We start from the raw sequence: 27,869 nt of genomic DNA on the forward strand, positions 1-27,869 counted from the left end.
CGATTCGACGACGTTAATGAGTGTTTCCTAAAGCGGCGACCTGGGACGCAAAGAGGGGGGGGGGCACGTTTGAGCGCCGGGATTTCGATCCCACGACCTACGGTGGATGATAGATATGTGGGGTTTAACGTCCCAAAACCACCATATGATTATGAGAGACGCCGTAGTGGAGGGCTCCGGAAATTTTGACCACCCTGGGATTTTTAACGCGCACCCAAATCTGAGCACATGGACCTACAGCACTTCCGCCTCCATCGGAAATGCAGCCGCTGCAGCCGGGATTTGAACCCGCGACCTGCGAGTCAGCAGCCGAGTACCTTATAGCCACTAGACCACCACGGCTGGGCGACCTACGGTGGATGTCACGCGATAATGGCGTCACGGTTTTACGATAGTCAACGATAACAGTGGACGCCCTGATTACCTAGAAGCGTCGCGGGTTGGCAACGATTAGCGTTTGTTATTTAGTGTTCCTTTCAAGCGGTGAACTGGGATGTGGAAAGGACGGTAGGGGGAAATGTCGAGCGCTGGGATGAGAGCCCGTGGCGCAGTAAACAAGGCAGCTCGCTTCCGGGGCGACGGGGAATTGCGTCGCCGTCGAGCACAATGCCGGATGTATACGTTCCGGCACCCGGGGACCTTGACACAGAGACGGCACCGAATCGATACGGCAAAACAAACGCGCTGTATATGGCGGCACTGGGAGCACTGGGACTGCAGGGAGCACTGGGAGAGGAGGATTTAGAAAGAGAGAGAAAAACAAACAAATCACACTGCTTCCCGGTCTGCCGCATTACGATCCTCGTGCTCGGCTGTTAGAAGTTGAACATACAAACAACAACGGGAAAAGGAAAAAAAAAGAACACTGGCGCGAATGCTTTTATGTCCTAACAGCGCAGTACCTCTTTCTTCTCTCTCTCTCTATCTCTCTCTCTCTCTTTGCGGTCGATTTCCGAAAGCGCAAGCAAGAATCACGGAACGTTTACAATGTAGCAGACAGTACACTCTAAAAAGTAAAGGAGGAAAAGGGGGGTCGAGGTTACTCCTTTAGAGGAGTAACTGACTTGCCACACCCATTGCACCATTTCGGGAGTAACTGCGACGGGAGGAACCGTTACTCCCCAATTTCAGTTGCTCTTTCAGAGAGTAACTGACTGGAGCAACTGATGCTCTGTCACTACTCCCATGGGAGCAATGGTTACTCTTGCTCAATACTCCTCAAAGGTGTAACGGATAGTCTTATTTGATACTCCCACAGGAGTGACGGTTACTCTTTCCCAATACTCCTGAAAGGAGGAACAGATAGTCTTCTTTAATACTCTCAGGGGAGCAACAGTTCTCTTTGCAATTACACCGCATGAGAGCATCCATTGCTCCCTTCCTAAACTCCTCAAGGAGGAACGGATGCTCTTGGTCAATGCTCCTATGGGAGTGACACTCTTTCCAATGGAGGAACAGATAGTCCTTTTCAATACTCCCAGGGGAGTGATGGTTACTCTTTAGAAGGAGCAATGGATACTCTCTGTCAATGCTCCTATGGGAGTGACGCTTAGTCCTTCCGTATGCCCCTGATGGAGTAACAGATAGTCTTTATCAATACTCCCCGGGGAGCGATGGTTATTCTTTACAAGGAGTAATATGCTCTGTGAATACTCTCACAGGAGTAACACTTGCTCTCTCTGAGTGCTCTTAATTGGAGCAATTGTTACTCTTTCCCATTAGTCCCGCAGGGAAGAATGGATATTCCACGCCAATGAGAGCGATGGTTACTCTTTCACAACGTTCCTCATCAGAGTCGCATGCAGTTGCTCATGATCGATGTCTCTCAATGTAGTTCATTACTTGTGCGAGTGCTCTTTAAGAAACCAGCCGTCAAGCTCTCCCAGCGGCAAATGAAAAAAAGTTTTCAAGAACATGATTTTCATTAGGTTGCGCCATGTCTGGCACAGAGGCTCCAGGAGAGATAAGAAATCCACATCTATTCGTTCAAAAAACTTTATTCATTAATGGCTCAGGGTGGTCAGTGTTACGCTGACTAGTGGTGTTGGCCGTAGGCCACTCTTCACTTTAAGAGCGCGGGATAGAACGTCAAACGTTCGTTGAGCTTTTTTATCAAAAACTATATTGGTAGCCCAGTATAGTGCCATCTGGGTGGAAATTGCTGCCAAGAGGCTCTTCTCTGCAATTTCGATGTCCTCCAGCCTCACAGCAAATGCATCAGATGTCAACACATTTCCCATGAATGTGACTGTGGGCACGTAGTGCGTCTTTGTGGGGTCCTACAAAAATAAAAAAGCACACTTCAACAAAAAACTTGTTGCTTCATTATTACAACAGCTCCTTTATGTAGGAACAGATAAAACGTAATGTTTTACGGCACACTGACAAATAAATGAAACTGAAATTAATTTGCAAAGCATGCTTCCAAACTAGAAGGAACATTCTTAATAATTCATAAAGCATTCGCACTAAGGCTACAGGCTTATCCACAGTTTAGTGACTGGTCTTGTTTACACACAACCCAATAATTCGTTCTGAAAAAAAAAAAAGAAAAAGGTGTGATTCCACGTAAGATTGAACAAACCATGGCTGGTCGACCTCTTAAATTTTTTTCAGAATTTTATATTGTTGTTTGATCAGTGGAAAGAAGAGATCCGCAATTGGTTTTGCTGTAAAAAAAATTGTTCGAAGCACAGTAAATTAATAATGACGGAGAGGTGGGGTGCCACGCTTACTTGCTCTGCTGCTTTTTTCGAATTTGGCAATCAGTTACGCAAAATATAACAAAGCTACATGACTCCAATTTGTTTGGCTATATATAGGGGTACTGGCACATACAATCATATTTAGATTGTCTTTTAGAACTGCATTATCGAACTGCATTAGAACTCCATTTAGAACTGCATTATCGATGAAAATGTTATTGTAAGAGATTCCATTGAAGGCATAAAAAAATTGAGCAGGCATGGCATGCTAGCATGACAACAGAAACAACCCACAAGTAAACTGAGTGCGATAAGACCATGCAGTTTCTGGCCTAGGTGCCCTTAATTTGCAAAAACCTTGCACAAAAAACACTTTAGAACTATGTGAGCTAACACATGGCAGTGAATTGAAAAAAAAGATTGACTATATATATCAAGAACTACAAAATTATGCCTAAAAAGGAATATGCCATCAACAAAGCTAATAGTAAAGAAAAAAAGAGTTCATTATTGGCTGCCTACCCTGGAGTCTGCACAAGCGTATGTAAACCTATAAGGGGAGCCTATTTATGAAAAAAAATTAATCAAAATTAAAAATGGGCAGAAGTGCATAAAGCATGCATTCTCAAATCATGACAGGGAATCAGCCACTGTTCCTCAAATGAAAAGTATGCAAACCTCTACGTACCACCAGATCAACAAGTAATCTGGGCTTAGAGCCTAACAGGGAAACTTAATAAAAATTAGAGAAATACTGAACAAAAATTGGAAAACTGACTAAAATTCGTGATTATAATCAGAAGATGTGACTGTTCTGATAAACAGTTGATTTCCCATATTTTTGAACAGTTGCCTGTATTTTTCATGAATTGTCAACCCGTGGCGTCTGTGTGCGAGTGGAAACCATGCCATCACATTCGCCGAGAAACATGCAGGGCGCACGAGTTCCTGTCCTCTTCTCTCACTCTTTCCCAAAAGCACTGATGCTTTGCCTAGCTACTTGGCCTCGGCGGGGAGAACTGTTTGCAACCGCTGCTGTTCATACCGGTTCTAGGAACCGCAGGGGGAGATGAGCGAGTAGAGGGCCCGCATTGTTAGTGTGCCCATCTCGGGTGGGTATGACGTCACGAAACATCACCTCCTGTAGTGAACGGCGTGGCTGCTGGATGCGGTAGTAGTTTGTTAAAAACGCATTAAATTCATTATTTCCCTGTAGTTTCTGCCTGGAATGAAGGTTGTCCCGATCACTTTGAGGACCCCACTTCCAATTTGATTGAATATCTTGGTGGCCAAAAATTTGTTCAGTATCCCTTTAAGGACCATGTACCATACCATGAAACAGGAAATGGTTGGTAAAACATTAAGCTATTAGAAAACACCAGATTGGGTGAGACAGTCGGGTACTGCAGGTTGAAAGAAATAAACTTGGTGCGGCCATACAAAGAGTAAAACAAACAACTGGGGGCAAGAGAAGCAGAATGAATGCAAAAAAAAAAAGAGGAAAAGCCGAGAAGGCAGGGAATCACCTAGAGCGACAGAATTAGGGAGCTCACAGGGATGAAACTGAATCGGCTTGCTCAAGAAAGGGTAAATTGGAGATAATTTTAGAGCGGTCTTCATTCTGCAGAAGACACAAAAATAGGCTGGGGATGACGACGGTGGCACAGATGCCGTGCTTACATAGCATTACACAGGTTCTAAGATCTATGCTTATGGTGACACGAATAAAAACCATATCATGGCTCGCGATACACAACATCACATCACTGAATGCATCCTTAAGCCAGTTCGGGCTGCATAAAAAATCAACGTGCCCACTCTGGTCAGCTTGGAGTGCCAGTTCATGGCATTTCAAACAGTGGAGATACCGATTCATTGAATCCTATAAAAACAATGCAAAGAGTGGCTGACAGTGATGTAGCCTCCGAGCGGGCTACATTATGGCGGGCTTCTACTGTACTGGGTAACCTATGCATAAATGGTACGTGAAAGTCGTCTTGGACATGGCTGGTTGAAAGGCTTTTCAACAATTCACTTGCAAAAGATATAGCAAACATTTATCACAGATGGCAACTTCACAACTGCAGTTCACAGGGAAAGTAATATACAAACTATGAATTATACTCACAAATTTGCAGATGAAAGCATCCATTCTTTCCTTCACCATTGCCGGAAGGACACAAATAGCAGCAGTGAGCATCACCTCTGAAAAAACCGTGAGTTGCACTGTTTCAAAAAGTACTTAAATGCAAAAGCTACAAGCTGGATTCAAACTGCCATTTTAGCAACTCACTAGAAACATAGAGGCTGTAATGGTGTACATGACTGACTATCTTTTATGGGGTAGTCATGGTAACTACACTCAAACTTAGGAAGTATGCAGGGTCACCCAGCCAAGCGAAATTCACAGTCACGTGCACCACAGACCAGCTGGATACCTAATGTGAAGTGAGAAGGAGTAGACGTGCTTACTTACATCTACATTACTACACAACTAGTTTGTGTATTGCTATGGTGTTTAAGCAGCAGAACCTAATTCCCATTGGGGATAGCACTGCAAGACATAATATAACAAAATTTTTATCGTACCTTTAGAAGATGCAGTTTACATCTTCGTGCTTTCAGATGTGAAAAAAATTTTGGCACGAATTTTAATCCTTGCCATTGCCAAATGTAGAATGCACAGAAATAAATTGAAAACTCAAGAAAAGTATTGGAAAACACAGTGGCACCCATCTTGCCTGCTACGACCCCTTTAAAAAGACTAAAGAAATCACTTTGAACTGTATGTAAGAATGTTAAATTACCTTTTTTTATTAGTGGAGGTAGGCATTTTGTGAAATGGGAGTATTGAATTCATTCATGCAAAAATCCCATTGCAGTTTAGAAATTTTCAAAAACCGACCTCTAGTAATATTTGAGAAGAAATGAAATTCACCCACATTCAGCCGCGATACTAAAACACGGAAGAGCGTCACTGCCCTACTTCGTCAAGAATAAGTGAGCATCATTATATCGACCACCAACCAACTTCGTTGTGTGGGCGTGCAGGCTGTGCTTGCAATTAAACGCACATGGCACACAACAAATACAGAACTTTGCCTCTTCTGTAATCTTTGTTTCCAACATTCTGGTCTTTTGCTTGTGCTCATCTGTGCTTCAGTTTTGGTTCCATCATTGAACAAAACTTATTTTCTTAAATTTTATTTTATTGGTTTGAGCACAGAATGAACTGTATTTCAACCTAGCTTTAGCTGAGAAGTTCAAGCAGTGGTGAATGTATTGCACAAATAGAGGCAGTTTAAGATCTTCAGCAGCTGAGATATTTAAGCAATTTTTATTGCTTCTGTACATGAGCTCTTGAAATAAATTTATCTCTGTAATAGCTACCTGTAATCACGTCGTTGGCACTTAATGCCAGTTTCTAGGAGTGTGACATTGCATTTTCAAAACAAGTGCATATAGTGATAGACTAATCGAACGCATGCTCTGAGTCAACCAATGTAGAACTGTGCAAACAAATCTTGCCTAATACATTCAATTTTACAGCACCCAATTTGCTTGACGTAAAATCGGAAGAATGGCGCTACTGGAAGCTAGATACAAAGAAAGGTGGTAATGTTAGCGTAGAAATGTTTGAAATTACCCTCGGATGCATCTTCAGAGGCATCGACAAGAACAGCATCGAGGTCTTCCAGAAACTTTTGCATGTGACGTTTCTGTCTGGCTATTTTTACTATTTTTCCTGAAGCAGGCCCCAAGAATTCTTCCAGTTTCTCCATTATGGGCACTTTGGTAAGCAACCTGAATTCCAGCTGCACCTATAAAATTTTCATAAGGCATTTTAATGACGGTAAACCCTATAGACTTACTTGCATCTGCGGTACAACATTGCACAAGGTCACAGCACTGCAAAACGTGTAGTCAGGTTCACGATTACAGTAATATGAATAAAAATGCTGAAGATGATGTTAATCAGTTTTATGGGCTCTTGCAATGTGGCAAGACGGTTACTGTTACAAAAACAAAAATGGACAACCACACATTTGTAGCACCAAGCTACAAAAAAACTTTCATGGATTCCTCAACATTTCCATGGACAGAACAAAGCTTTCATCCTAAAAGATACACGAGGATTTCGGTTGAGCTTCGTGCTACAAATGCATAATATCTTTCCCTTTTAAGGAGTTGCAGAAGTGCTCAGATACGTGTGCAGTTAAAAAATATTAGGAAATGAGACTGTGCACCAGGTTATGAAAAAGGCTTTGAAGCATCATTTTCATACCTTGCAACAGTTTTCTGAAATGGGACATACTTTCTAAGTTTTGGATTTGCAGTGCCATCCACAGCACCATGGTGCTATGGATGTGAGATAAACTGCTAGCGAATGCATTTGAGCTGAGTATATTTATGGTTCCTTGGAACATACCAGACATTTGTTATTAGTGTGCTCAACTAACCTTGTTACTGTCTAAATTTTCTTTCTTTCTGCCGGTCTTCTTAATACCAGCTTTTTGTTAATTTTTCAAAAAGGCAAACAAAGCCACTTTCAAATACAGTTGAACCCCTTTATAAGAAATTTGTACTGAGGAGCAACTCTTGTCTTTTTATGCGGTGTTTCTTATAAGCATGGGTATCACTTATGCATTTTCTTATCAACACCTATTTCAATGTAGACACACTGCTGTCTCTTATACCAATTTCTATTTTAAATCAGTGTCTTTTATAAAAAGGTTCGACCTACTCCTACCAAGCACAAAAGGGCAATTTTGAAATAAAATGCGGAGGTTACTATCTGCCAGTTTCACAAGTAAAGTACATAGCAGGACATAATCTTCGTAAGTCCTGCCAAGGAATTCGATGCATTGAAGCAGCAAGTGACGAAATAAGCTGTTTAGCAAACAGATTACTCATTCCTGCCGCTTGGTCAATATAGCTATTGAAAATCTAGATGTTAGTAGCTTGTCGCTATGATGTAATATGAGTGACTATAGCCAAAAGTGCAGAGACAAAGGGATGTACATCAGTGACGCACCACCAGTTGTGTCATAAAACAAGTATACTATAAAATTTTAATATAAGCAAGGACAACTGCAGACTTACTGCAAAACCTTCAAAAATACTTTATGCTGCTCTGTACAGCAAGCCAAATTAACATAAATTATCAAAGCATGCACCTTGCCAATTTTGGCACACATTCGCTTTCCCCTGAATGGGTGTGCTGCATGCACTTTAGTTGTTCTTTTACAGCCTCAAAATGAATCACATAATGCCAATAAAATAGCATAAATTTACCATGTTTCTGTGGATGATGCCACTCTAACCTTCCACAGTTTAATTTGAATTTCCATTTGTCAACTAGATTGTGGCTGAGTGTGGCAATGCATGTACTAGAGAATAGCTTTAAGATGAGCTGGCACAGGAGCCATTTTTTTAGACAACTGCTTTCAAAGTCACTATTGCAGGGCATTCGGCCATCTCCTACAAACCACAATGACACAAAACAATGCCAACAGTGATATGTTGTAGCTACCAAACATTGGCAAATAAGGCGACAATCTCGCAAAGGTATCGTGAAGTAGTGATCACTTTGGCTGCCGTAGCACTAGACTTTCTACGGTATTACACCAGGCACTCGAACAACTGACTGATTGTCATGAGTAAATGCACCAGGCAATGTTGCAAGTTTTATTTGACCCTTTTACTGTCACTAATGTACCAGTAAGTTCATCTTGCATTCACAAATTAGTGCTGAAGCACTAAATTGGCCTATTTGGCATAATCCTAGTGATTCCACGATTTCTTGAATCAATATACAAGACTATCAACAAAAGCACATAGATACTTCTTAGCATGGTTTCCATTATGTTGCCATGGCATGATGAACGTTATTTATAATTTTCCCCCGACATATATTTGACGTTTACTTGAGTTTCCCTCAACATATGTTTGAACACATAACCATAGGCCTGCACATGGAAAGCGGGTCACAGGGGCCAGCCTAGCTCACCTAGTCACCTAAGGGAAGGGGGAGCAAAAAATCTTCCCCATACGTAGACTTAGTAGGGTTGAGGGCCACTGCAACGAACCTTTGGCCCCCTTTATGGGGAACCCTGTAAACGCCTATGCATTCACGTTTCAGTCAACAAAAATGTTATTAGTAAATGACAAATGTGGATTCTGGAACGTGACAACTAAAATAACTATATTTGCTGGAAATGCAAATTACCCCAAACTAAAACGCGACAGGCGACTGAAAAATTCTCCAAACAAATCGGCAGAAAAAGAAGCCCGAATCCTCCTGTTATAAGCAGAACTGGCAACTCTAGATTACAAATCCAAGAGTTGCTCTGCTATCTGCCAAAGGTTTGCAGTTGTTGCTTCGTCTTTTATATTCTCTTTGTGCGACTTCTATATTGCGTCAAGTTCAGAGGCACTCTCCATTGCTTCTTTGATGAACTGAAATATTACTCAAACACTGCTTTCACTCGCTTCATGCTATCAGTAGTAGAAAGGATGTTGTATCCCCTTTCTGCCCCATCTTGACGTCACAACAAGCGATTTCTGTGTTTCGAGCTTCCCTGATATTCCCTAAACAAGCAGACTCTCGGGTTGTGTGTTGGACAGAACCACGCAACAGTAAAAGCAATAAGTGTAAGCAATGAAATAAACCATACAGCTCAGCAATGCTAAATTATTTTCATTTTTCCTGTTTTTTCACATCTTAGGTGTACTTTTTACACTTTAATCAAAAATGTACATTAGGGTTTTACTGCATTCTTGTTCAAGCCATTGTACATATGCATCATGTTAGCATAAAGTGAACAATTCAAACAGTCAGTAAATAACATTTCAATAGTTTATATCAAATAAACTGCAGAATAAAAATTTTGAAAAGCTTGATGAACTAATAAAATACTTAGAACAACTGTACAACAAATAATTGCAAAACAAACATCTCAAGAATGGATGGATGTGGCCGAAACAGCAGAGCATGCTATTTCCCTGGGCACTTTTTAGCCACTTTCGATTCATGAATGCACACTGAAAAACTTACGATGGAGCCGATTAAAAGAGCAGGGTACTTCTTAATGATGTCATCAACAGATGGGCTGTCTTGGGACACCCACTCCCTTCTGCTTGGCAAAGTTCTGCTCATACAGTCCTCAATATAGGCCATGTCGGGCCTGGCCTTTGCAACTTCTTTCGTCATTGCCAAAACGTGACCAGCAATGGTCTCGGCATCTTCTGCGTCAGCCAAGACAGCTGCCTGAAAGCACAGATAAATTTTGTTGGCCAGATGGCAAAGACAAACCTGATGTCTGCAGGGCTGTGCAAAATTTGAAATACGTACACTAGGCCTCTCAGTGCGCCGAGGAGCAGTGCACTCGTCCTCTGTAGGCTTCTTCTTCCGCGGAATTCTTTCTGTGTTCTCCTTTGTTAATGCCTTCATTTTCTTCCTTTCATATTTGGCTTTAAATCTTAGAGCTTCTCGCCATGAATCCTGTAAAGCACGAGAGAGTTACTAAATATGTTATTTAAATAGGTAACTGCAATCATGTGATCATGGATCGCCTCACACACAAAAGTATGACTGGCAACAAGTACAAGGAATGAGTGCCACTGCAGCAGCTGTCATCACAGTTTGGTTGAGTGAGATCACATAATAAAAGTATTTCGGAAAGTTGTTATTGATTCATCCCTTTTCTTTTGAAAATAAACATTGCTCTAATCAATAACTTATAACAGAAAATATGAAAAAAGAAATTTACCTCCCCGGCACTTCTGTTCTGCTTTTGTTTTTATTTTTTCTGACCCCACAAGGGTACTTATTGAGCTTAAAGGGAAACTACACTGAATGTTCTGCTTGTAACTTCATTACTGCAGTTTAAGTGATTAATAATGAGAATAGATGGTGATGATGCCAAGAAAAGTATAGATGATGGTATTAAAAGTAATTGTAATGTAAATGTGACAAAAGAAAAGTGGACGAAAAGATACCTTGCCACTGGCAGGTACCGGCCCAAAGGCCTTTGAATAATGCGTCCGATGCTCTACCACTGAGCCACAGTGGTGGTCATCCCCCCATCCACCTTATGGGTATACTATATGTGTATTTAAACGTGGGAGGGTCAGTCAGTGTTGCCCATTGCCACTACAATGAGTGTGGAACACTCTTCGATCCGTGCCGGTGGCAAGTTATTTTTTCGTTCACTTTTATTAACATTTACATTACAGTTACTTCTGATAGCATTCCCTATACTTTCCTTGGCGTTGTTGTCTGTTAGTTCTTGGAATAATCTGTTTACAAAAAAAATGAGCCCTTAAGTTTACACTTCTTTCCTTCATTTCTGCAGTTTGTAGCTTTGTGTCTGGACATCCCAAAATTGAATCATTAATGCTCAAATGCATTGTATAAATAATGCTAGCATCACTGAATTAGAACAATTTTATGTCAGTTCAAAATGCTCCCCTAAATACCAACAAGCAACCAGTGTCCGAGAAAGAGAGAGTGCGAGATAATGTGCATTTAAGCCATGGTGTTGTTCTCAGTTATAAAAACTGGGCCCCATGTGTGATAAACAATGAAACGATGCCAGTGCTAAATATGTGCCCCCTTCCCCCCAGAAAAATAAAAAGAGCAATCCTGGCCGAAGCAACAACTACCACATTGAGAGCAGCGTGACAAGACAGCGTGGGGAGGTGACAAAAAATAGTCCTTGCCAGATTTCAGTTGGTGTATTGTGCACGCGGGCACTGCATGACATCTTGTGATGTTGACAATACTCGCTTTTCTTTCGAAACATCACATGGAGCTCTGTCTCTGTCATATTAGTGGTGATGTTGCGAGTTGATGCAAACTCAGATGCGCACTCTTGCTTACTTTGAAATTAAATTAAAATATTTTAACGGCAACATTTCTCGCTAATAATCACTAAGAAGTGCTCACGCATGCAGGACTATCGCACACATGCACCTGAGTTTCAAAATTTGGTCTCGGGGGTATTTTAGGCGCATAATTATAACTTCCAACACTATGTCTGCTCTGAAATCGGATTCTAGTGCACAAAATATTTTCAAATAGCTTATGCCAGAACATGATTATTGTGTTAGAGCATATTTAAGGGGAGACGTGGCAATGGGAATCGTAATTTGGTCAAAATGTTCAGTTTTTCAATTATTCTTTTCTGCAATCCTGAGACCATGTGTCACATCATAGTGTGATTTTAGACCCAAATAAGCAGTAAAAGTTGAGAAACAAGCATTTCACTAGTGGGATGTCGTCAAAAAAAGCTATGTGAAAATTGGGCATAGCAAGATGCAAATTTGAAGCTCTCCCTTGGCACAGTGCCACCATATTGGCATCATAAAGAGGACAAATTGGAGCTCTAGATAGCCACAAAGATGCATTTCTCCAATGAAAAATAAAGCCAGTTTCCTTCAGAGTTCCATTCTATCAACTTCTAGCTCCAAAATCTTTGGGCTCCATTTTCTCAGCTTTCAATTTTTTGAGCAGTTGCTGTCAGTCATCCCTATGCCATTTCACAACAAATTAAGCTATAGCCATTCCGTTTTTTGCACTTAGATTCTCAAACATGGGTGAGTGCGGTAAAGCTGTCCATATTTGTGTACACATCATACGGACTTTTCTAATTGGCTTTTTATAAAAGTTGTTGGTAAGACAATATGTCTGGGACATTAAAAAAATTTGTGTGCTTATTTAAATATTAAAAATAAACCAATAGCATTATGGCACAAAATGAAGCCTTGTGAATATCCTTATGCAAAAATTTTGACAAGCTTATGTCTAATTAGCTAATTAATATTGGGATGACAATGAGAGTCTATCAAGTGTTGTAACTCAAGAGGTACATTAGATAGCTCAAAACCGATTCCAGTTATGATATCAGCACAACAAATGACATCTGCATGCCGAATTTCATCCCTTTGGCCTCATAAATAAAGATAATTTTCATTGCCACGTCCCTTAAAAGGGCTGTGACAACAATTTTGAAGTGCAGTTATTTTTTTTTTTGCAATAGCTTTCTGGTGGCCAATTATTCATACCACAGTCCATTGATTGCTGCAGTTCACAACACATAAGTAGTGTGCTTATTGTCAGCTAGTTGCACCTTCAGTTTGAAAGAGCTAAGAGAACGACAAGCCGCCGGATGCAACTAACACCATCTAGCATGTGAAATGGCACACACATAGGTCGGCAAAGATGAAGAGCTCACATACGCTCACTCATGAAATATATTTTGCCCTTGGGACTCGCTCGGACTCAGAGACACCAAAACTCAGACTAGCGCTGTTTATCAGTCTCAGTGAGCCAGTGAGTCCATTTGCATGCAATTGACTTCCTTGAACTTTGTGTCAATGCTGTTTACCACTAATATCTCGTGTGCTCTGTGCCTTACTTGACACCTTTCGATCTCGTTCCTTGAAATATGAAATATTAGCGATCGCAACTCGGTGAGAATATTTTTATTGAAAGAGATGACTCACGTGAAATATTTTTATCGAAAATTTCTAGGAATCCCCACTGCCTGTTGACTTTTCGATAGCTCACACCTCTGATCAATAAATATTGAGCTGGCGTGCAAATGCTGGTGCTTTGAAGTACTATGTGCGAGTATAGGCCTTATGCAAAATCGCTGCCATCTGTCCGCCGTTGTGTGCATAGCAGCTATGTTAGAGGCTCCACATGGCGCAGTACACACAGGCTCACGTGTGTTTACGTAGACGTATCGACGAGAGGCGTGTATTGGCCCATAATCGCAATGGCAACGTATTGCTGCGTCTCTTGCAGCACACATAGAGGAACTCTGAGTGCTGAAGAGAAAAAGGTAAGCCGTAAACTTTGCCCCTTGTTTTTTTTTTTTTTTTCCCCAAGCTGATGGTTTTTTTAGCATGAGCTCCGGCTACTGCTCTCGAAAATACGTGTTTGCATTCTCCTTTCTATGCAAGTAAGACGAGCCATAGCATTTGCATTCGTGTTCCCGAAAATTGTTGCGTGCCAAGGTAAGGCAGTTTTTGTAATGTTCTCGCTAGCAACCATTTACCAAGTGACGGAGAAGCTTATGTTACACGCTGAAGTCACCTTTATGCAATTAACTTCATCACAGCTAATTGCGTGTGCCTATATTTCGTTGATGTGTTTTGTTTATTATGTTTGGGTAACGGCACATGCTCAATTAGAAGCAAGTGCATGCCATCGGTTAGTGGGATGACTTGCGCATGACTGCGTACATTTTTCAAGCATGCGATGTGCTCAGCACATGCAATGAAACGTAGGCACACACAATTAGCTGTGATAAAGTTCGTTGCATGAAGGTGGCTTCTGCATAAGTGTATGAGTCGCCTTAACTTGGTAAACAGCTGCTAGCGGAAACATTGCAAAAACTGCCTTGCTTTGGCATGCAACAATTTATGGGAACACGAATACAAATGCTATTGCACGTCTTACTTGCATAGAAAGGAGAATGCAAACACGTATTTTCGAGAGCAGTAGCCGGAGCTCATGCTAAAAAAACCATCAGCTTGGGGAAAAAAAAAAAAAAAACAAGGGGCAAAGTTTACGGCTTACCTTTTTCTCTTCAGCACTCAGAGTTCCTCTATGTGTGCTGCAAGAGACGCAGCAATACGTTGCCATTGCGATTATGGGCCAATACACGCCTCATGTCGATATGCCTTACATATACATACGTCTATGTAAACAAACCTTCTTTCAAATTTTTTTGGGACATGTGCTAAATGTGCATATATTTACAGCAACCAAAGGAATAAAGCCAGTTGATAGTTTGCGCTCTTTCCGTTTACGCTTTTTTACTTCCTGTGTTTGTTCGATTGTATGTGCAACATTACAAACCACAGACATGCACCAACTCGCCCAGCAAGAAGTTGTTCTTAGTACTGGGATGTTCCTTTTTTCTTTCTGCACTTCACCACTAAATGAAAAGCAGCCACTGTGGTGCGGTGAGCACAGTTTGAATATGTTCTACTTTTTAGTGCTCACTGAAAAACACAGTGCATACACACTAAGCCCTTGTGGTGCCACAGGCACACATATGGGCTGTTGCACCCCATCACCCATAAGCAAGCACAAATTATTGTTTTAGCATATTGCGGGACTTTTTTCCCTATAGCAGGTGTTCTCTCTTCTGTGAAGACATGAACGGCACCATATCAGGAGATCAAAAACGAAGCACTGATGCAAGATAGCTGCTATAGAGCACCTTCATTTAGCGACCAAAAGAGGAAAACTAAGCTGTTCCATGCACCTCAACTTTTTTGTTGAAGGGACACCACCTTTTAAAGATTAAGATGGAAGAAAAACAAGACAAAGCTCACAACACCTAAGCGAAATCACCACAGCCATGTTGTTTGGCATGTTGGCGTTCCTTACACTGCTCCTCATTACTCACTAAACCGAATGACACTGCTTGGTTGTTCCCTTTGTAAACGGAATGACCTGCAGGCTCACAACACATGTTCAACATCACCTGCTGCACCACGACTCAGCTAACTAGAAAAAAAGAATGGTGCAGCACATGCACTTTACATGCTGTCTTGCAGCGCACAAGCATTTTTGGACTGCGAACAATGCTCTTAGTGATAATGCATCGTCACATATGAAGCTCTCCCTTAGTTTCATGGAGGTATTTAATGACCGAAAACGTAGTGGATTCTGACTTCTTGGTAGACTCACTTGATGGTGTGAAGGCAGTGCAGCTTTCTAACATTACCTTTCCTCACATCATGAATACGTATTCATGTAATAAAGTGCCGTTGCTATTTTTTAATTTTTACTTTTTTAATGAAAATGCAATGATTCCAATCAGAAGCAAAGTTAAGCCTGCAGATTTATCATCACACAGGGACCTTGAGGGCGAGCAGCATTTCACTATTGAATGTTGCATCGGCTAATCATGTGTAACTGCCTGTCCCAATTTAGAATAATGGCTTATAGAACAGGAGGAGCCATGTTCAATTCTGAAATTCTTGCAGAAGCTATCTTTTTATTGTCAATGACTGATTTCGCTTCACTGTTGGTCCTTAAAAGCAGGCATTTATTAGACAAGCTTTTCAGTGCAATCAATTCTGCAATAATATGTGAACTCACATAGCCAGTCCCCGCTACATCAGCCAAGTTAGGAAATCTGGTGATCAAAGCCCGTGCTGCCTCTGTGTACAATTTCCCAGGGTACCTAGCAGGAAAAAATATTTACAAAAGCAAGAATGTAAGTTACTCACTAGCAGACCAAAGCTTTATCGAGAGATCGATAAAGAAGAGTATGAGGGCAAGAGCCCCTTTGATATGCAAAGAATAAAAATCGCAACAGTTACAATTGCAATGGCATTGCATTTCTAGAAAATAGGTTGCCTTTAGCCAAGTTTCTTTGTGGGTAATAACTGCAGAAAGTATGGCTAGAACAAAACATCAGAAAGGCATTTTTGGATAAGTAATTGATTGATATCTGACGTTTAACGTCCCAAAATCACCATATGATTATGAGATACGCTGTAGTAAAGGGTTCCCGAAATTTCGACCACCTGGGGTTCTTAACGTGCACCGAAATCTGAGTACACGAGCCTCCTGCATTTTCGCTTCCATCGAAAATGCAGCCGCCGCAGCCGGAATTCCATCCTGCGACCTGCGGGTCAGCAGCCGAGTACCTTAGCCACTAGACCACCATGGCGGGGCATTTTCAGATAAGTAGAAATCCAGTGTATGTACAGTTGACTCCCGATAATTCGAAGTCGCTTAATTGGAATTTTCGGTTAATTAGAAGTCAAGAGGTGTTCCCGTCAGTTTTGTATGCAACACCATAGAAAAAAATGCTCAATAATTCGAAGTTGAAAGCCCACAAGATTGGTTAAATAGAAGTTATTTTTTAATCTAGAGCCTCGAGGCAACCGTTAGTTTCAATAAAATGCGCAATTTTTCAAGTGCCAGAACAACTACCGCACTGCTGTCGTCACCATCGTAGCTGTCCGCAGCGCACTGTTGTGGACATCGTCGTTGTGCGCAGGGCCACAGTGCATGAAGCGGCAAGATTGTTCAGTCAGCACCGGCGTGTCGAACGTCGAGCTATCCCTTTCACTGTCAGTCTTGTTCTCTCGTCTCTGCTTGTGTTTCGTTGACTGTGTCAGCTGCGCGTCGCAAGTTATTTCCTCGTGTTCGGCTGGCCACGACGTTGAATAATGGCAAAACGCGGCTCGTACCGAACACTTGATCTGGCGATGAAAGAAGTCCTGAAAGAAGTAGAGCAGGGAGGCCTTGCCAAGCAAGACATTGCACGGAAGTACGGCATTAAGCCTAACATGCTCTCGAATTTTATAAAAAACAAGCAATCAATAATGGATGCTTTTGCAAATTACAAGTTTAAAATGTCACGGAAGCGAATGCGCACCGGCGCCTACCCGGATTTGGAGAAGGCGCTGCTGATTTGGATCAGAGAGGCACGCAACAACAAACTTCCTCTCAGTGGTGAGGTCATTCCAGCGAAAGCCTCATCTCTTGCGTTAATGTTGGACATCAACGACTTCGCTGCATCGGACGGATGACTGACGCGCTTCAAACAGCGCCATGACCCGATTTTCAAGAGCGTGTGTGGAGAGAAGGCGTCAGTCGACCAGGAAACATTTGCAGCATGGAAAGCAGAGAATCTTCGCGGGTACCTTGAGGAGTATCAGCCGGAAGACATCTTTATCGCAGACGAGACTGTGCTTTTTTATCGGTTGCTACCAGACAAGACTGACGTTTAAAGACGACGACTGTGCTGGCGATAAACGTAGTAAGGAAAGGGTGTCTGTTATGATTGCCGCAAACATGACTGGCACTGAACGATGTCGCCTTCTTGTGATCGGGAAGGCCGCTAAGCCTAGGTGCTTTAAAGGCGTCAGGACCCTTCCTGTCGACTATGCTTCTAACAGAAAGACGTGGATGACGTCCGACATTTTCAGGGACTGGATAAGGAAACTGGATCGGAAGTTCGCATCATCGAACTGCAAGGTGTTGTTCCTTGTCGACCAATGCAGTGCCCACATGGACGTACCAGCCTTGAGTGCCATCCATCTTGCGTACTTGCCCGCAAACATGACATCTGTGTTGCAGCCCATGGACCAGGGCATAATCAAAAATGTGAATGTCCTGTACAGGAAGCATCTCATCGAGCGCATGATTCTGTGCATGGATAAGTCCTCGCAATACGAGGCGAGTTTAATTAGTGCCATCCACATGCTAGCGCGAGCGTGGGGCTGCGTGAAGAATGAGACCATCGCCAACTGCTTCAGGGCCTGTGGTTTCGTGGCAAATTCTTCGGGAGAGGCTTCTTGTCCGCCGGTGGAAATGCGAAGCGAGCTTGACGACAGCATTGTTGACGCCGCTCTCGGTGACAGCAGCTTTGACGTCGTCCTCGGTGACCCCTGCTTTGAAGATTATGTCGCCGTGGACAGCACAGTCAAAACGTGCGGTGCACTGACGGACAGCGAGATTGTGCAGATTGTTCGGCCCCACGAAAGCGTTCATCAAAGCGACGACGAAGATGACATTGAAAGCAAGCCACAACCGAAGGCTGCCGATGTAGCTGCGGGCCTCGCTCTCGCGCAGCGGTTTTTCACTTGGGAGAACAACGCTAAAGAAGCACTTGGGCACATCTACGCCTTCCAAAACCTGCTTTCCACTGCTAGATTCGGCAAACAGAAGCAGACGAAGATGACCGACTACTTTTCGTAAAGAACTGCCGGCTTTGAACCTAATAAAGATGCCATGTTTTTGTGATTTCTGCCTAATTGGAAGTTCGTTTAATTCGAAGTTTTTTGCGGTTCTCGGGAACTTCGTATTAACAAGAGTCGACTGTACCAACAATGCAACAGGCATTGAAAGGCATCATAGAAGCATCTATATTGTTCGTATACCTGTTGTTGGGTCTTATACAAAGTTTTCAAGAGTCATCACAGTTTTCTGTGCTGGCTACCACAAGCAGGCTGAAACCATGATCTTTTAGCTCATTAAAGAATGTCAGTACAGATATGGAGGGGGCACTGGCACTACTTTGATGCCACTGTTTTCTACTCCTTGCATTTGAGCGAGACTTTATGCAGCATTCCAACCAGCTGGTACCTTGAAGATAGTGACCACAATGATGTAAACAAAAACAATATATATTTAATCACGGGAGGAAACAAGTGGGCATTGTGACTACTCCATGGTTTGTCACCAAGGGGTCATGCTTCATTGAAGCTTCCTTCAGCTGCACAGATGGCACTATGACATGTCAGATATTTTTTCTAGCATTTGAGTGCTTTTTCTGCAATTTTTTTTGTTTATTCACCATGGATGTCCCCCCCCCCTTTTTTTTTAACCCACGAGAGCGGGTAAAAGATGAATGTGAAGAAAAGTTTCAAAGCACTTTCAAACAGGATATTGCACAGTATCTACGTAAATATTACTCACATGTCGTATAAGTACAAGTCATGGTGAAGCCACTGTAGTACTCGAGAGCGACCTACGAAGTACTGCCCTGGCTGGTGGCATTTTACCATCCAGGCAATGTCTGGTGGTACATCTGGGAGGCAGTATGCACCGGTCCGTGCTGGCTGTGACGGCTGTGCAGACTCTTCCAGAACATCTGCTATCCTGTAATAGCAACACAGAAACTGCATTTTGTCAAGCTGTTATGAAAAACCACCTCACCCTTTTTTTGTTACAACTACCAAGCTAAGAGGCTTATCCAATTGAGAGGTCTGTTTTAAATGAAAACTTTAGCCACCGTTTTTCTCAAAGCAGTGTGCAACAAGCAGCTTGTAAGTGTATTGCTAAAGATGCAAAACTACTCACCGGACTTGGCTGGTCAGTCGGACTTTTATTCTCGATTTATTTTCGATCACGTCCACTTCTGTAATGTCGACAAAAACGTCGAAGTCTTCGTCGAAACGCTGGAAAAATAAGAATGCCAGAACTCAGAAGGGCACTACATAACACACGGATAAAAAATTTGGAAGTGTCATGGTTGCAATGTTGGCCAACAAAGACCTGCTGTTGCCACAAGCATTCGTGCTATTTACATGTCCCGAATTCCCGCCACAGCAAGTGAAAAGCGCAACATTTAACTGTATTTAATAAACACACTAAATAAATTTGACTACTGCCAGCGTCGGCTACACATACACGTGCAGCCTCGCTAGATGCCGAACACTACTGGAATCGACACCTAGCGCGATCTCGAAGTAGGATTCCCTACTCAACAAAAATACCTTCCACGTTTTCTACGATTAAAGAAGTGAGGGGTAAATTCGGTGCAGCAATGATTGTCATCGAGGCTTAAATTGGGCGAAATTTAGCAATAACATGTAACTTAGCGCTGTCGGGTTTTTCTATAGAATGGACGAAGCAAAAAGATGCAACACAAAGCTACAGTAATCGATGACAAACGCTGTGGCAACCACTGCAGCACGACGACTGTAGAAATATATAGAAAGGAAGGACTCACCGTCAAGCCTATGGCAGAGGCGTCAACTTCTGAGAACATGTCCAACCCTTTCAAGTGTTCAATTAAATCCCGCCCCGTCCACGGCTCGTCGAAAGCGACGGCGACATTTCTGTCGCCGTATGTAACGAGGCACTTCGATTGCATGGGGCGACAGCGGCGCAAGACAAAGAATCGTTTTTAAGCCAGCCGCGGCACATGCACTCGCTCAAAAATTCATGGCCCCGCTACGCACGTGCCTCCTCGTTGCAGTTGATGTTGATGGCGCAGCGGCGGCCGATGGATGGATGGATTGATATGGCTGTACCCTTTAGATCGGGCGGTGGCTGACGCCACCTAGCCGGAATACTTAGTGAACCACAAACTAGAGTTATCTTTTTTTTTTCCTTTAAATAGTGAAGTTAAGGTCTGGTACTTTACAGTGACAGCGACGTCACACGGCCATAATTTTTTTAAAGTATGTTTTAGTTTAAAAATAAACAGACAGTTTCTTATTCCAACCGTTCCAACCATAATGCTGTCTAAGGTGCCTTGAAGTGTTACTATTTGACAACCGTGCTATTTGACCAACCTTCTCGTAACGCGTTTTGCTATGGCGCCTGCACACATTGAATTTGGCATGATCATGGGCACGCTGTACCACAGTATTAAATACAAATCAGAAGCCGTAGCAGTAGTGCTAATACGACTGCTGATTGAATTATGGTCCCTGGCAGTATATTCTAGGGGCCACAATTCACTAATAGATCTACTGATTTTTTGAAATTTCCGCCGATTCAGTGTACTGCTGTTCGGTCTTTTTTTTTTACAAAAATGAAAGGAACTTCCACTTTTTTTACTAAGTATTAATTAAGACATTAATGTGTTACTACCAGTCAAACAAGAAATTTCTTTCATGGTAAAATTCTCAAGCTAAGCGCTACTTTTGATTGACGAGTCATACACCTTCATACAGTAATTATTACAGGAAGCTGCTCTATGTTATGAGCAAATATCGGGAAGTAATGAGACAGCGATATGAACGCACACCACACCCAAAATCCACGGAACCACAAACAACAAATCTGGCTCTCGGGCAAGTATCGTCTCTGGAATAAAAGAAATGCGTGCCACTAACCCCATCGAGTAGCATGTTGTATGAGCCAATTTCTCCTCGGCGACAAAGCAAGGCACGCTCTATCACTGTAGTGATTTGAGCAGTCTGGTCTTGCTGATCGAGATATTTATCTTATCGCTGCCTAGCTCCTTGTCCTCTCTGAAAGCTTCAGCTAGCCGCTGGCTCTGAAGCCTAAAATATTGCACCTGAGTCCACAGAGAGATCAGGAACTTCAGCTAGGAAGACCTATATGCTTTCTAACTGGTTATTAAAGCTGTTATTTGCAAAGATACAGGACGACATTATCCAATGGACGCTATTTGCTATGGCCTGTGATTTTGACCTTGCGCACATGACACATATATGACTTCCACCACATCACAGATTTAACATGCAGCAGTCAGTGCTAAGCCGAATAAACATAACACGAGGATCAACACAAGTGCTTTTAGTGTGTTGTTTGGTGTAGCCGCATCTGAAACTGAACTGCGCATGTGGTGCATTATTCTTCTTCACATTATTCGGCACACTATTCTTCTTCACGACACCTGTCTTCCAATTTCGTTCACGAAAGCTTAATGGAGCTCATCTTCCTAAATGCGAAACATTTCTTTGCCAACTGCAGGCACTTCAAAACGTTTCTATCTATCGATCGATCGTACGTCTGAATGTTCTCGCGGCCCCAAGCTGTTTAAGGATGTACTTGCTTGGGCGAGTTGGTAGCTATTTACTAGTTGTTACGTTATTGCGCACCGCTTATGACGAACACTTGGAGTCAATGACTAGACGGACACAAGCGCAATAACACGGTATTTTACGCGGTGCACAATAACGTAGTAACGCCTGTTTAACTTGGTATGGAGCAAAATTGGTATGAAAGGATAAGAGAGAACATGAGAGCGTGAAAATGCTGTCCCGTACGTACGTGGTCAAACTTGTGCGCGCCACAGGTGATAGTTTATATCTACCCCGGATACGGCAAGGACAGACATCGTAAACTGACATCGACAGCGTTTACCCGATGAATATAAAAAGTAAATGTCAGGGTCCCAGCAGGAATTGCACCCTGTCACAGAGCCACGTACGCCATGTCTTGAAAATGCTCTGGAAAAAGACACGATGCAGGTGTAGTGCTGGGGCAACATCAGTTCTGTGTGGTTGTAGTGCTAGTTATCTAATTTCATAAAAATTCAATAAACATTATTTGTGTACTCCTAGGGTACGTCTATGTTACAGGCGCCATGTCGCGTTAACGTCAATTGTGGTTCCAGTGTTCACTCTGTTTTTATAGCAATGCAAGAAACATTACATTAGCGTTACGTACGTATGATATCCGCATCATCGCACCGTGAGGTGCACTTCGTTTCAATAATGCTGACGTCTGCGATCTATAAGTGCTGACGTACTCTCGGAATGTAATAACATAAATTACTCAGTGTAATGAGAAGTAGACGCCAGTGTAATGGACATTCCTGGTCTGCCTACGATATGTGTCCACAGCTACTCGTAACGCTTGCCTCACCCCCCTCCCAACCCCAAAACAGTTGCTGGCCGGCTGCATGCGAGTACAAGGCTGTAGGTATCCCTTGTTTATATATCCTGCTCACGTACGGCTCATGTCGGGGACATTTCCTTTACTATTTGTTAAAAAGTGCAGTTTTATAAAAATGACCTTTATAGGCGCTGAATTTGGCATTCCTAAAGCGAGAGCAAATAGCGGAATAAAGAGATCTACTCATTTTTCGAAGACATATTCTAGCAGTGTATAGGTGTTCTGTGTTCTAGCCACTTTTTTTTTTTTTTTAAATGTGTCGTGGCAACACTGAGCCACCTTACCCATCCTTACCCGTGTTCACTGCCCGCGTGTGTCCAGGCGTTGTTCACGACGACTACAGCGTTCGTTTGGTTCCTTCATCCGTGCTGCAGCAAAAAGACAGCTTCTTTATTCTGCTTTCAGTGGCGTGTTTCTCCTGACTCGTATTTTCCATGTGCCGGATGTCTACTATGATGAACTTATTCACGTTCTCGCCTGCTAATCTTACGAACACCTAGGACGTGTGGCTTTCCAGCGAGCAATGTTCTGGTGATTTGTGGTTAGAACTATGAATGCAAAGTACTGTCCGAGATGCCCGTTTTTCTCTTACCAGCTGGTAAGAGTGATAACGCACATAGGGTTAGAGCACAGCGGAGAGCCGAACTTCAGCGTGATATGCGGCATCGAAGGCTGCGCCAACACGTACACGAACTTCTCCTCCTACAGATCACACCTGTATCGTCACCACTCAGCCGTGCTTGAAGAAAATGGCAGCAATTGCCATCAGCGGTCGCTCGAGCGCCCAAGGGATCGACGGAGCACTGAACTGCCGTCAAGCGAACAGCTTCGGCACGAAATGGACAGTGCGGATATGCACAGTGCTGAAATGAACGGCGCCGAACTGCCAATCTTTCGCGGCGGTTATTCGCATAGGAAAACTCCTGTGAGGAATTTGCAATCACAGCAGACTGCAGCTCCACGTGACCACTTTCAGCGCTTTCTGGAAAAAGTTAAATCCACCATATGGGATTTCTTTTTTTCCATCACTACAAAACACAGCTTGCCACATGCTGCAGCTGTGAAGATATTTGCCCAACTGAAGGAGGTGTTCGAGCTTGTGCTTAAGGCTTATGGTAATGAATTTATGAATGCAATGGAGACATCAGTGATGGGTCCTGAATTGCAAAATCTTCTTGGCTGTTCATTTCTGCCTGACCTGTTCAATGGGATTGAGAGTAAATGGAAACGAGACAATTATGTGAAGGAAAATTTCCCTTTTGTACCAGCTGAAGAGCATTATGTCGGTGAGGATGCAAACTATCATTACGTCCCATTGCCAAAGCTTCTCACTGTACTTTGCCAGCTCCCGGACATTGCAGCCCATTTAAAATCACCTGTAAATATTGAGAGGCATGAAACCTCTGTGTACAGAGATCACACAGATGGCCTGGTGTTCAAGGAACACATGCAATCTATCATTCCCGAGGGCAGCACACACACAATTATTCTTCTATTTTACACAGATGAAATAGAAGTTGTAAATCCCCTCGGAGCTAAACGAGGAAAGCACAAGATCCTGGCAGTGTACTGTAGTTTGGTGAACATTCATGCCAGGTATAGGTCACAGATTGACAATATTTATCTGGTCATGCTTGTGCGCTACGCATATGTGAAGACTCATGGTCTAGGCCCTATACTACAGCCACTGCTGGATGACCTGAAGGCAATGCACAAGGAGGGCCTCGTATTAAGTGTGCAAGGGCGTGAAGTTAATGCCAGAGTTATTGTGCTTGCATTTTGTGGTGACAATCTGTCCCTGAACCGCCTTGGCGGGTTTTCCTGCTGTTTCAGCAATGGGCGAGTTTGTCGATTCTGCATGATATCCTCAAAGCAGCTAGCACAAAAAACGCATGAAGACATGTGTCAAGCACGCACATTAGGTAGGCATGAATTGCACCTTGCAGCTGTAGCTGTGAACACAGCCAACAGACGTCTGTATGGTGTCAATGAGGCCTCTCCCCTGCTCCAGCTTCCCTATTTTGATGTGACTCGGCAGTTGCCTCCAGACCTAATGCATGACATATTGGAAGGTGGTGCAGAATCCGTGCTTCGGCAAGTTTTAAGATCGCTCTTATCTAGTAGGTTGCTATCCAAGCAGGATCTGGATTTGGTGTGGGCATTCAAGTACGGGAAGAACGACACAAAAAACAAGCCTCCTGCAATCAATATGTCGTTTCTGAACAGTAATGCTGTATTGGCAGGAACGGCATCCAGCAAATGGTGTTTGATGAGATTTTTACCACTCATCCTTGGAACGAGGATCCCAGAAGGCAATGAAGATTGGGAGCTCCTGTTGAAGTTTCGCGAGATCATTGATATAATTTTTGCAGCTGAAATCTCATCGGCCCGCCTTGCATACTTGGACGTGCTTGTGCAAAGCTTCTTGGTTGATTTTTCAGCCAGGTATGGCCCTGGAGCACTCATCCCCAAGCTGCATTATATGGTTCACTATGCTCGATTTGTGCGTGAGCTTGGCCCACTCAAGAACTTTTGGTCGATGAGATTTGAGGCTAAACACCAAAGCTTCAAAAAAATGGCTGCAACTATCAAGAACTACAGAAACTTGACACATACTCTGGCCGAAAGGCACCAGATGAAACAGAGCTGTCATCTGAAAAACTTTGAGCTATACCAGGAACTAGAAGCCTCAGGAAGCAGGCCTGTTAAATGGAGCACACTGCCAACATGTGCCAAAGAAGTTTTGTCGAAGACAGTGCATGAAGTACAAAATGCAATGGTCGACCGACGCACGTACCATGCTGGGAGTGTTTTAGTTCGGAGAACAGAGGAGGGACCACAGTTCTATGAGATTGAGCGACTACTTGTGGCGAGAGGAGTGCTCTACACACTCACGAGAACACTGGTGGTTGAGTGCTTCGACAGGCACAGGTTTTGCTATTGCGTTCGAAGAGCAGATGAGCAGGAACTTCAAGAAGCTAGTGAGAGATATGAGCCATACCTGCTGGACCTCTATGGGACAGGTGAACTGGTCCCCAAGTGGGAAACTTGGTAGACAACTTGTGCATTGTTTGACAGTATTGTATGAACTATTCAGTGGAGTGATTCATTTCTAGATTTTTTTTCTTAAACTCATAAGGGAATGTATGAAAATAGAGTCCTATGTTTAAAGACGAATATCGGGAAGAAATCATTTTTGTTGTACAGTATTGGGAGCAAGGATATACCATGGCGCCACCATGCAGATGCATTCCTATGATGTACGTGGTTGGATTGCTCCGCCAGCCTTCTCGCGCGCAGCCCGTAGCCCCTTTTGCGTCTCTTTTTTTTTGTTATTCTTGTCGTACTTCACTCAACGAAATCATAGAAATGCTGCCGTAGCTTCTTTACTGACTGTGCAAAGTGCTAAATAACTGCTCTGGAAAAGTTTTACACTTCTCATAATGCCTCACTGCCGGCGTCGTCTGGCCGAGCTCTCTGTTTTTGTAAAAGGTAGAGACTCATTCCATGTCGAATTGAAGCATCAAATGGGTATTCACGCGTGCTTGTGACAAAGAGTTATTTTTGCTGAAAGAAGTGTGCGCAATTACACTTTTTCATTCGTTGTAGGTTTGCATCTAAAGACGTACCGCGGTTGACACGACAAGCATGCGCAAATTTTCATTTTTGCTTAGCACACATATCCTTACGAAGCTCAGCGCAAATGGATTCCCCGCTTTGTGGGAAGCAGCACAGGATTATTACAGCCGCAACCTTTCTGTTATGATATCGGGCAAACGTGCGAGTCACATGCACATGCATGCCTCATTCAGAGTTGTAAATATGCAGGTAAAATTTCACACGAGGAGAAGTTTCTCTGCGGCACGATCCTAATATTTATTGTGAAAATTTTGTACGGTTGTTAGACGGTGCGCATTTGATCCCCATTGAGCCACACATGAGTGAAAACAATGAATGATTGCCAGTTCCACAGCTTCTACGAAGAGGTAAATCGTGATAAAAAAAGAAAAAGCAATCCCGACCGGGTTTGATAAGCGCAGCGAACAGACTGCGCGCCAGTTGTATTATTTTGTGCCCTTGAAAGGACATTCTGCGAGGTACATCTTTTGTACCGTGATCTAAATGGCAATTTCATGTTTCGGTAAAAATGCCAGTGTCCAGTTTCTTTCCAACTTCATTCATAAGCTGTGTGACATTTCACGGTAGCTATTAGAAGATGAATCAGTTTTCGAAGCTGGCCACGTTTCCGCCTGTAGATCAAAACAACATTGAGAAGTGGCCGTGAGCCCATTTTGCAGACTCAAAGAACCATGTGAGCTGAAGTCGCGGACGGCAGGGGCATAGACAGAAACTTTTTCTGGAGGGGGCACCACCTTGATAGAGTTGGGAGGTGGGGGGGGGGAGGCAGATGTGGTTGTCTGTTATTTCGTGCGCTTTTTGCCATGGAAAAATTTCAGGGGAAGAGGTGGGGGGGGGGGGGGCACAGACTTGGTGTGCCACTCCATGGCTACACCACTGGCAGACAGAAACCTGTGTGCTTGAGTACACACATGGGGCAGACACCCGGGGAGGAGAGGGGAGTGGGGGTGGCGCAGACTGTGGTAGAAGTTACCTTGGCGAGAAAAGCAGCTTTAGCAGACTGGAGCGGCACATGTATGATGCAAGAACGAAGGTTTCGTCGAACGTGCTGGCCGAACACGCAGAAGCAACTGGCCACGAAATAGACCGGAATAGGTTAAATTAGCAAAAATTAAGGGAAAGAACTGAACTTCCGGGCTTTATCTTCACTCTCTGACAATTCAGACGACGGCGCACATTCTTAAATGTAATGACAAAGACTTCTGCCACATCTACGTACGTGCGTCGTGAGAAAGAGAACAACCTTATTTAAAACGCCTAGGCTCCCTCCACACAGGGAGGACGAGCTTTCATCGCGACGCGGCCTTTACGACGTCATATTTTAAAATATGCATAATCGGTCTGTTTGCACATTCATTTTTTTATTGAACGAGGCTCCCGTG

The 27,869-nt window shown here is 43.1% G+C and overlaps 2 protein-coding genes across 5 annotated transcripts in view; both read right to left on the minus strand.

Annotated features, from left to right (window-relative positions):
• The window catches only part of LOC119163544 (Mon2 homolog, regulator of endosome-to-Golgi trafficking), a 295,128-nt gene that overhangs the window by 149,107 nt on the left and 118,152 nt on the right, over positions 1 to 27,869 (minus strand). The gene's annotated exons all lie outside the window — the stretch shown is intronic.
• LOC142790728 (uncharacterized) lies at positions 1,982 to 27,294 on the minus strand. Of its 2 annotated transcripts, XM_075885352.1 has the most exons (9): positions 20,204 to 27,288; positions 19,552 to 19,649; positions 19,168 to 19,350; positions 15,832 to 15,916; positions 10,060 to 10,209; positions 9,763 to 9,975; positions 6,352 to 6,526; positions 4,834 to 4,910; positions 1,982 to 2,279 (listed from the first exon to the last, which is right to left on the minus strand). In XM_075885352.1, exons 1-9 carry the CDS (start codon positions 20,345 to 20,347, stop codon positions 2,004 to 2,006), a joined length of 1,401 nt encoding a protein of 466 aa, XP_075741467.1. In that variant the 5' UTR covers positions 20,348 to 27,288; the 3' UTR covers positions 1,982 to 2,003. The 2 variants fall into 2 exon arrangements, with proteins under 2 accessions (XP_075741467.1, XP_075741466.1); XM_075885351.1 differs by having other exon boundaries at positions 9,763 to 10,209; positions 20,204 to 27,294.

Source organism: Rhipicephalus microplus, unplaced genomic scaffold, assembly GCF_043290135.1.
Source record: "Rhipicephalus microplus isolate Deutch F79 unplaced genomic scaffold, USDA_Rmic scaffold_123, whole genome shotgun sequence".
Lineage (NCBI taxonomy): Eukaryota > Metazoa > Arthropoda > Arachnida > Ixodida > Ixodidae > Rhipicephalus > Rhipicephalus microplus.

Excerpts from the sequence above, each read along its gene's own strand:
- LOC142790728 (XM_075885351.1), bottom strand. The coding sequence starts at position 20,347 with ATGCAATCGAAGTGCCTCGTTACATACGGCGACAGAAATGTCGCCGTC. Across the intron at positions 10,210-15,831 it reads ATGTAGCGGGGACTGGCTAT|GATTCATGGCGAGAAGCTCT; the intron begins GTGAGTTCACAT and ends CGTGCTTTACAG. Across the intron at positions 4,911-6,351 it reads CTCTGAAGATGCATCCGAGG|AGGTGATGCTCACTGCTGCT; the intron begins GTAATTTCAAAC and ends CGGTTTTTTCAG.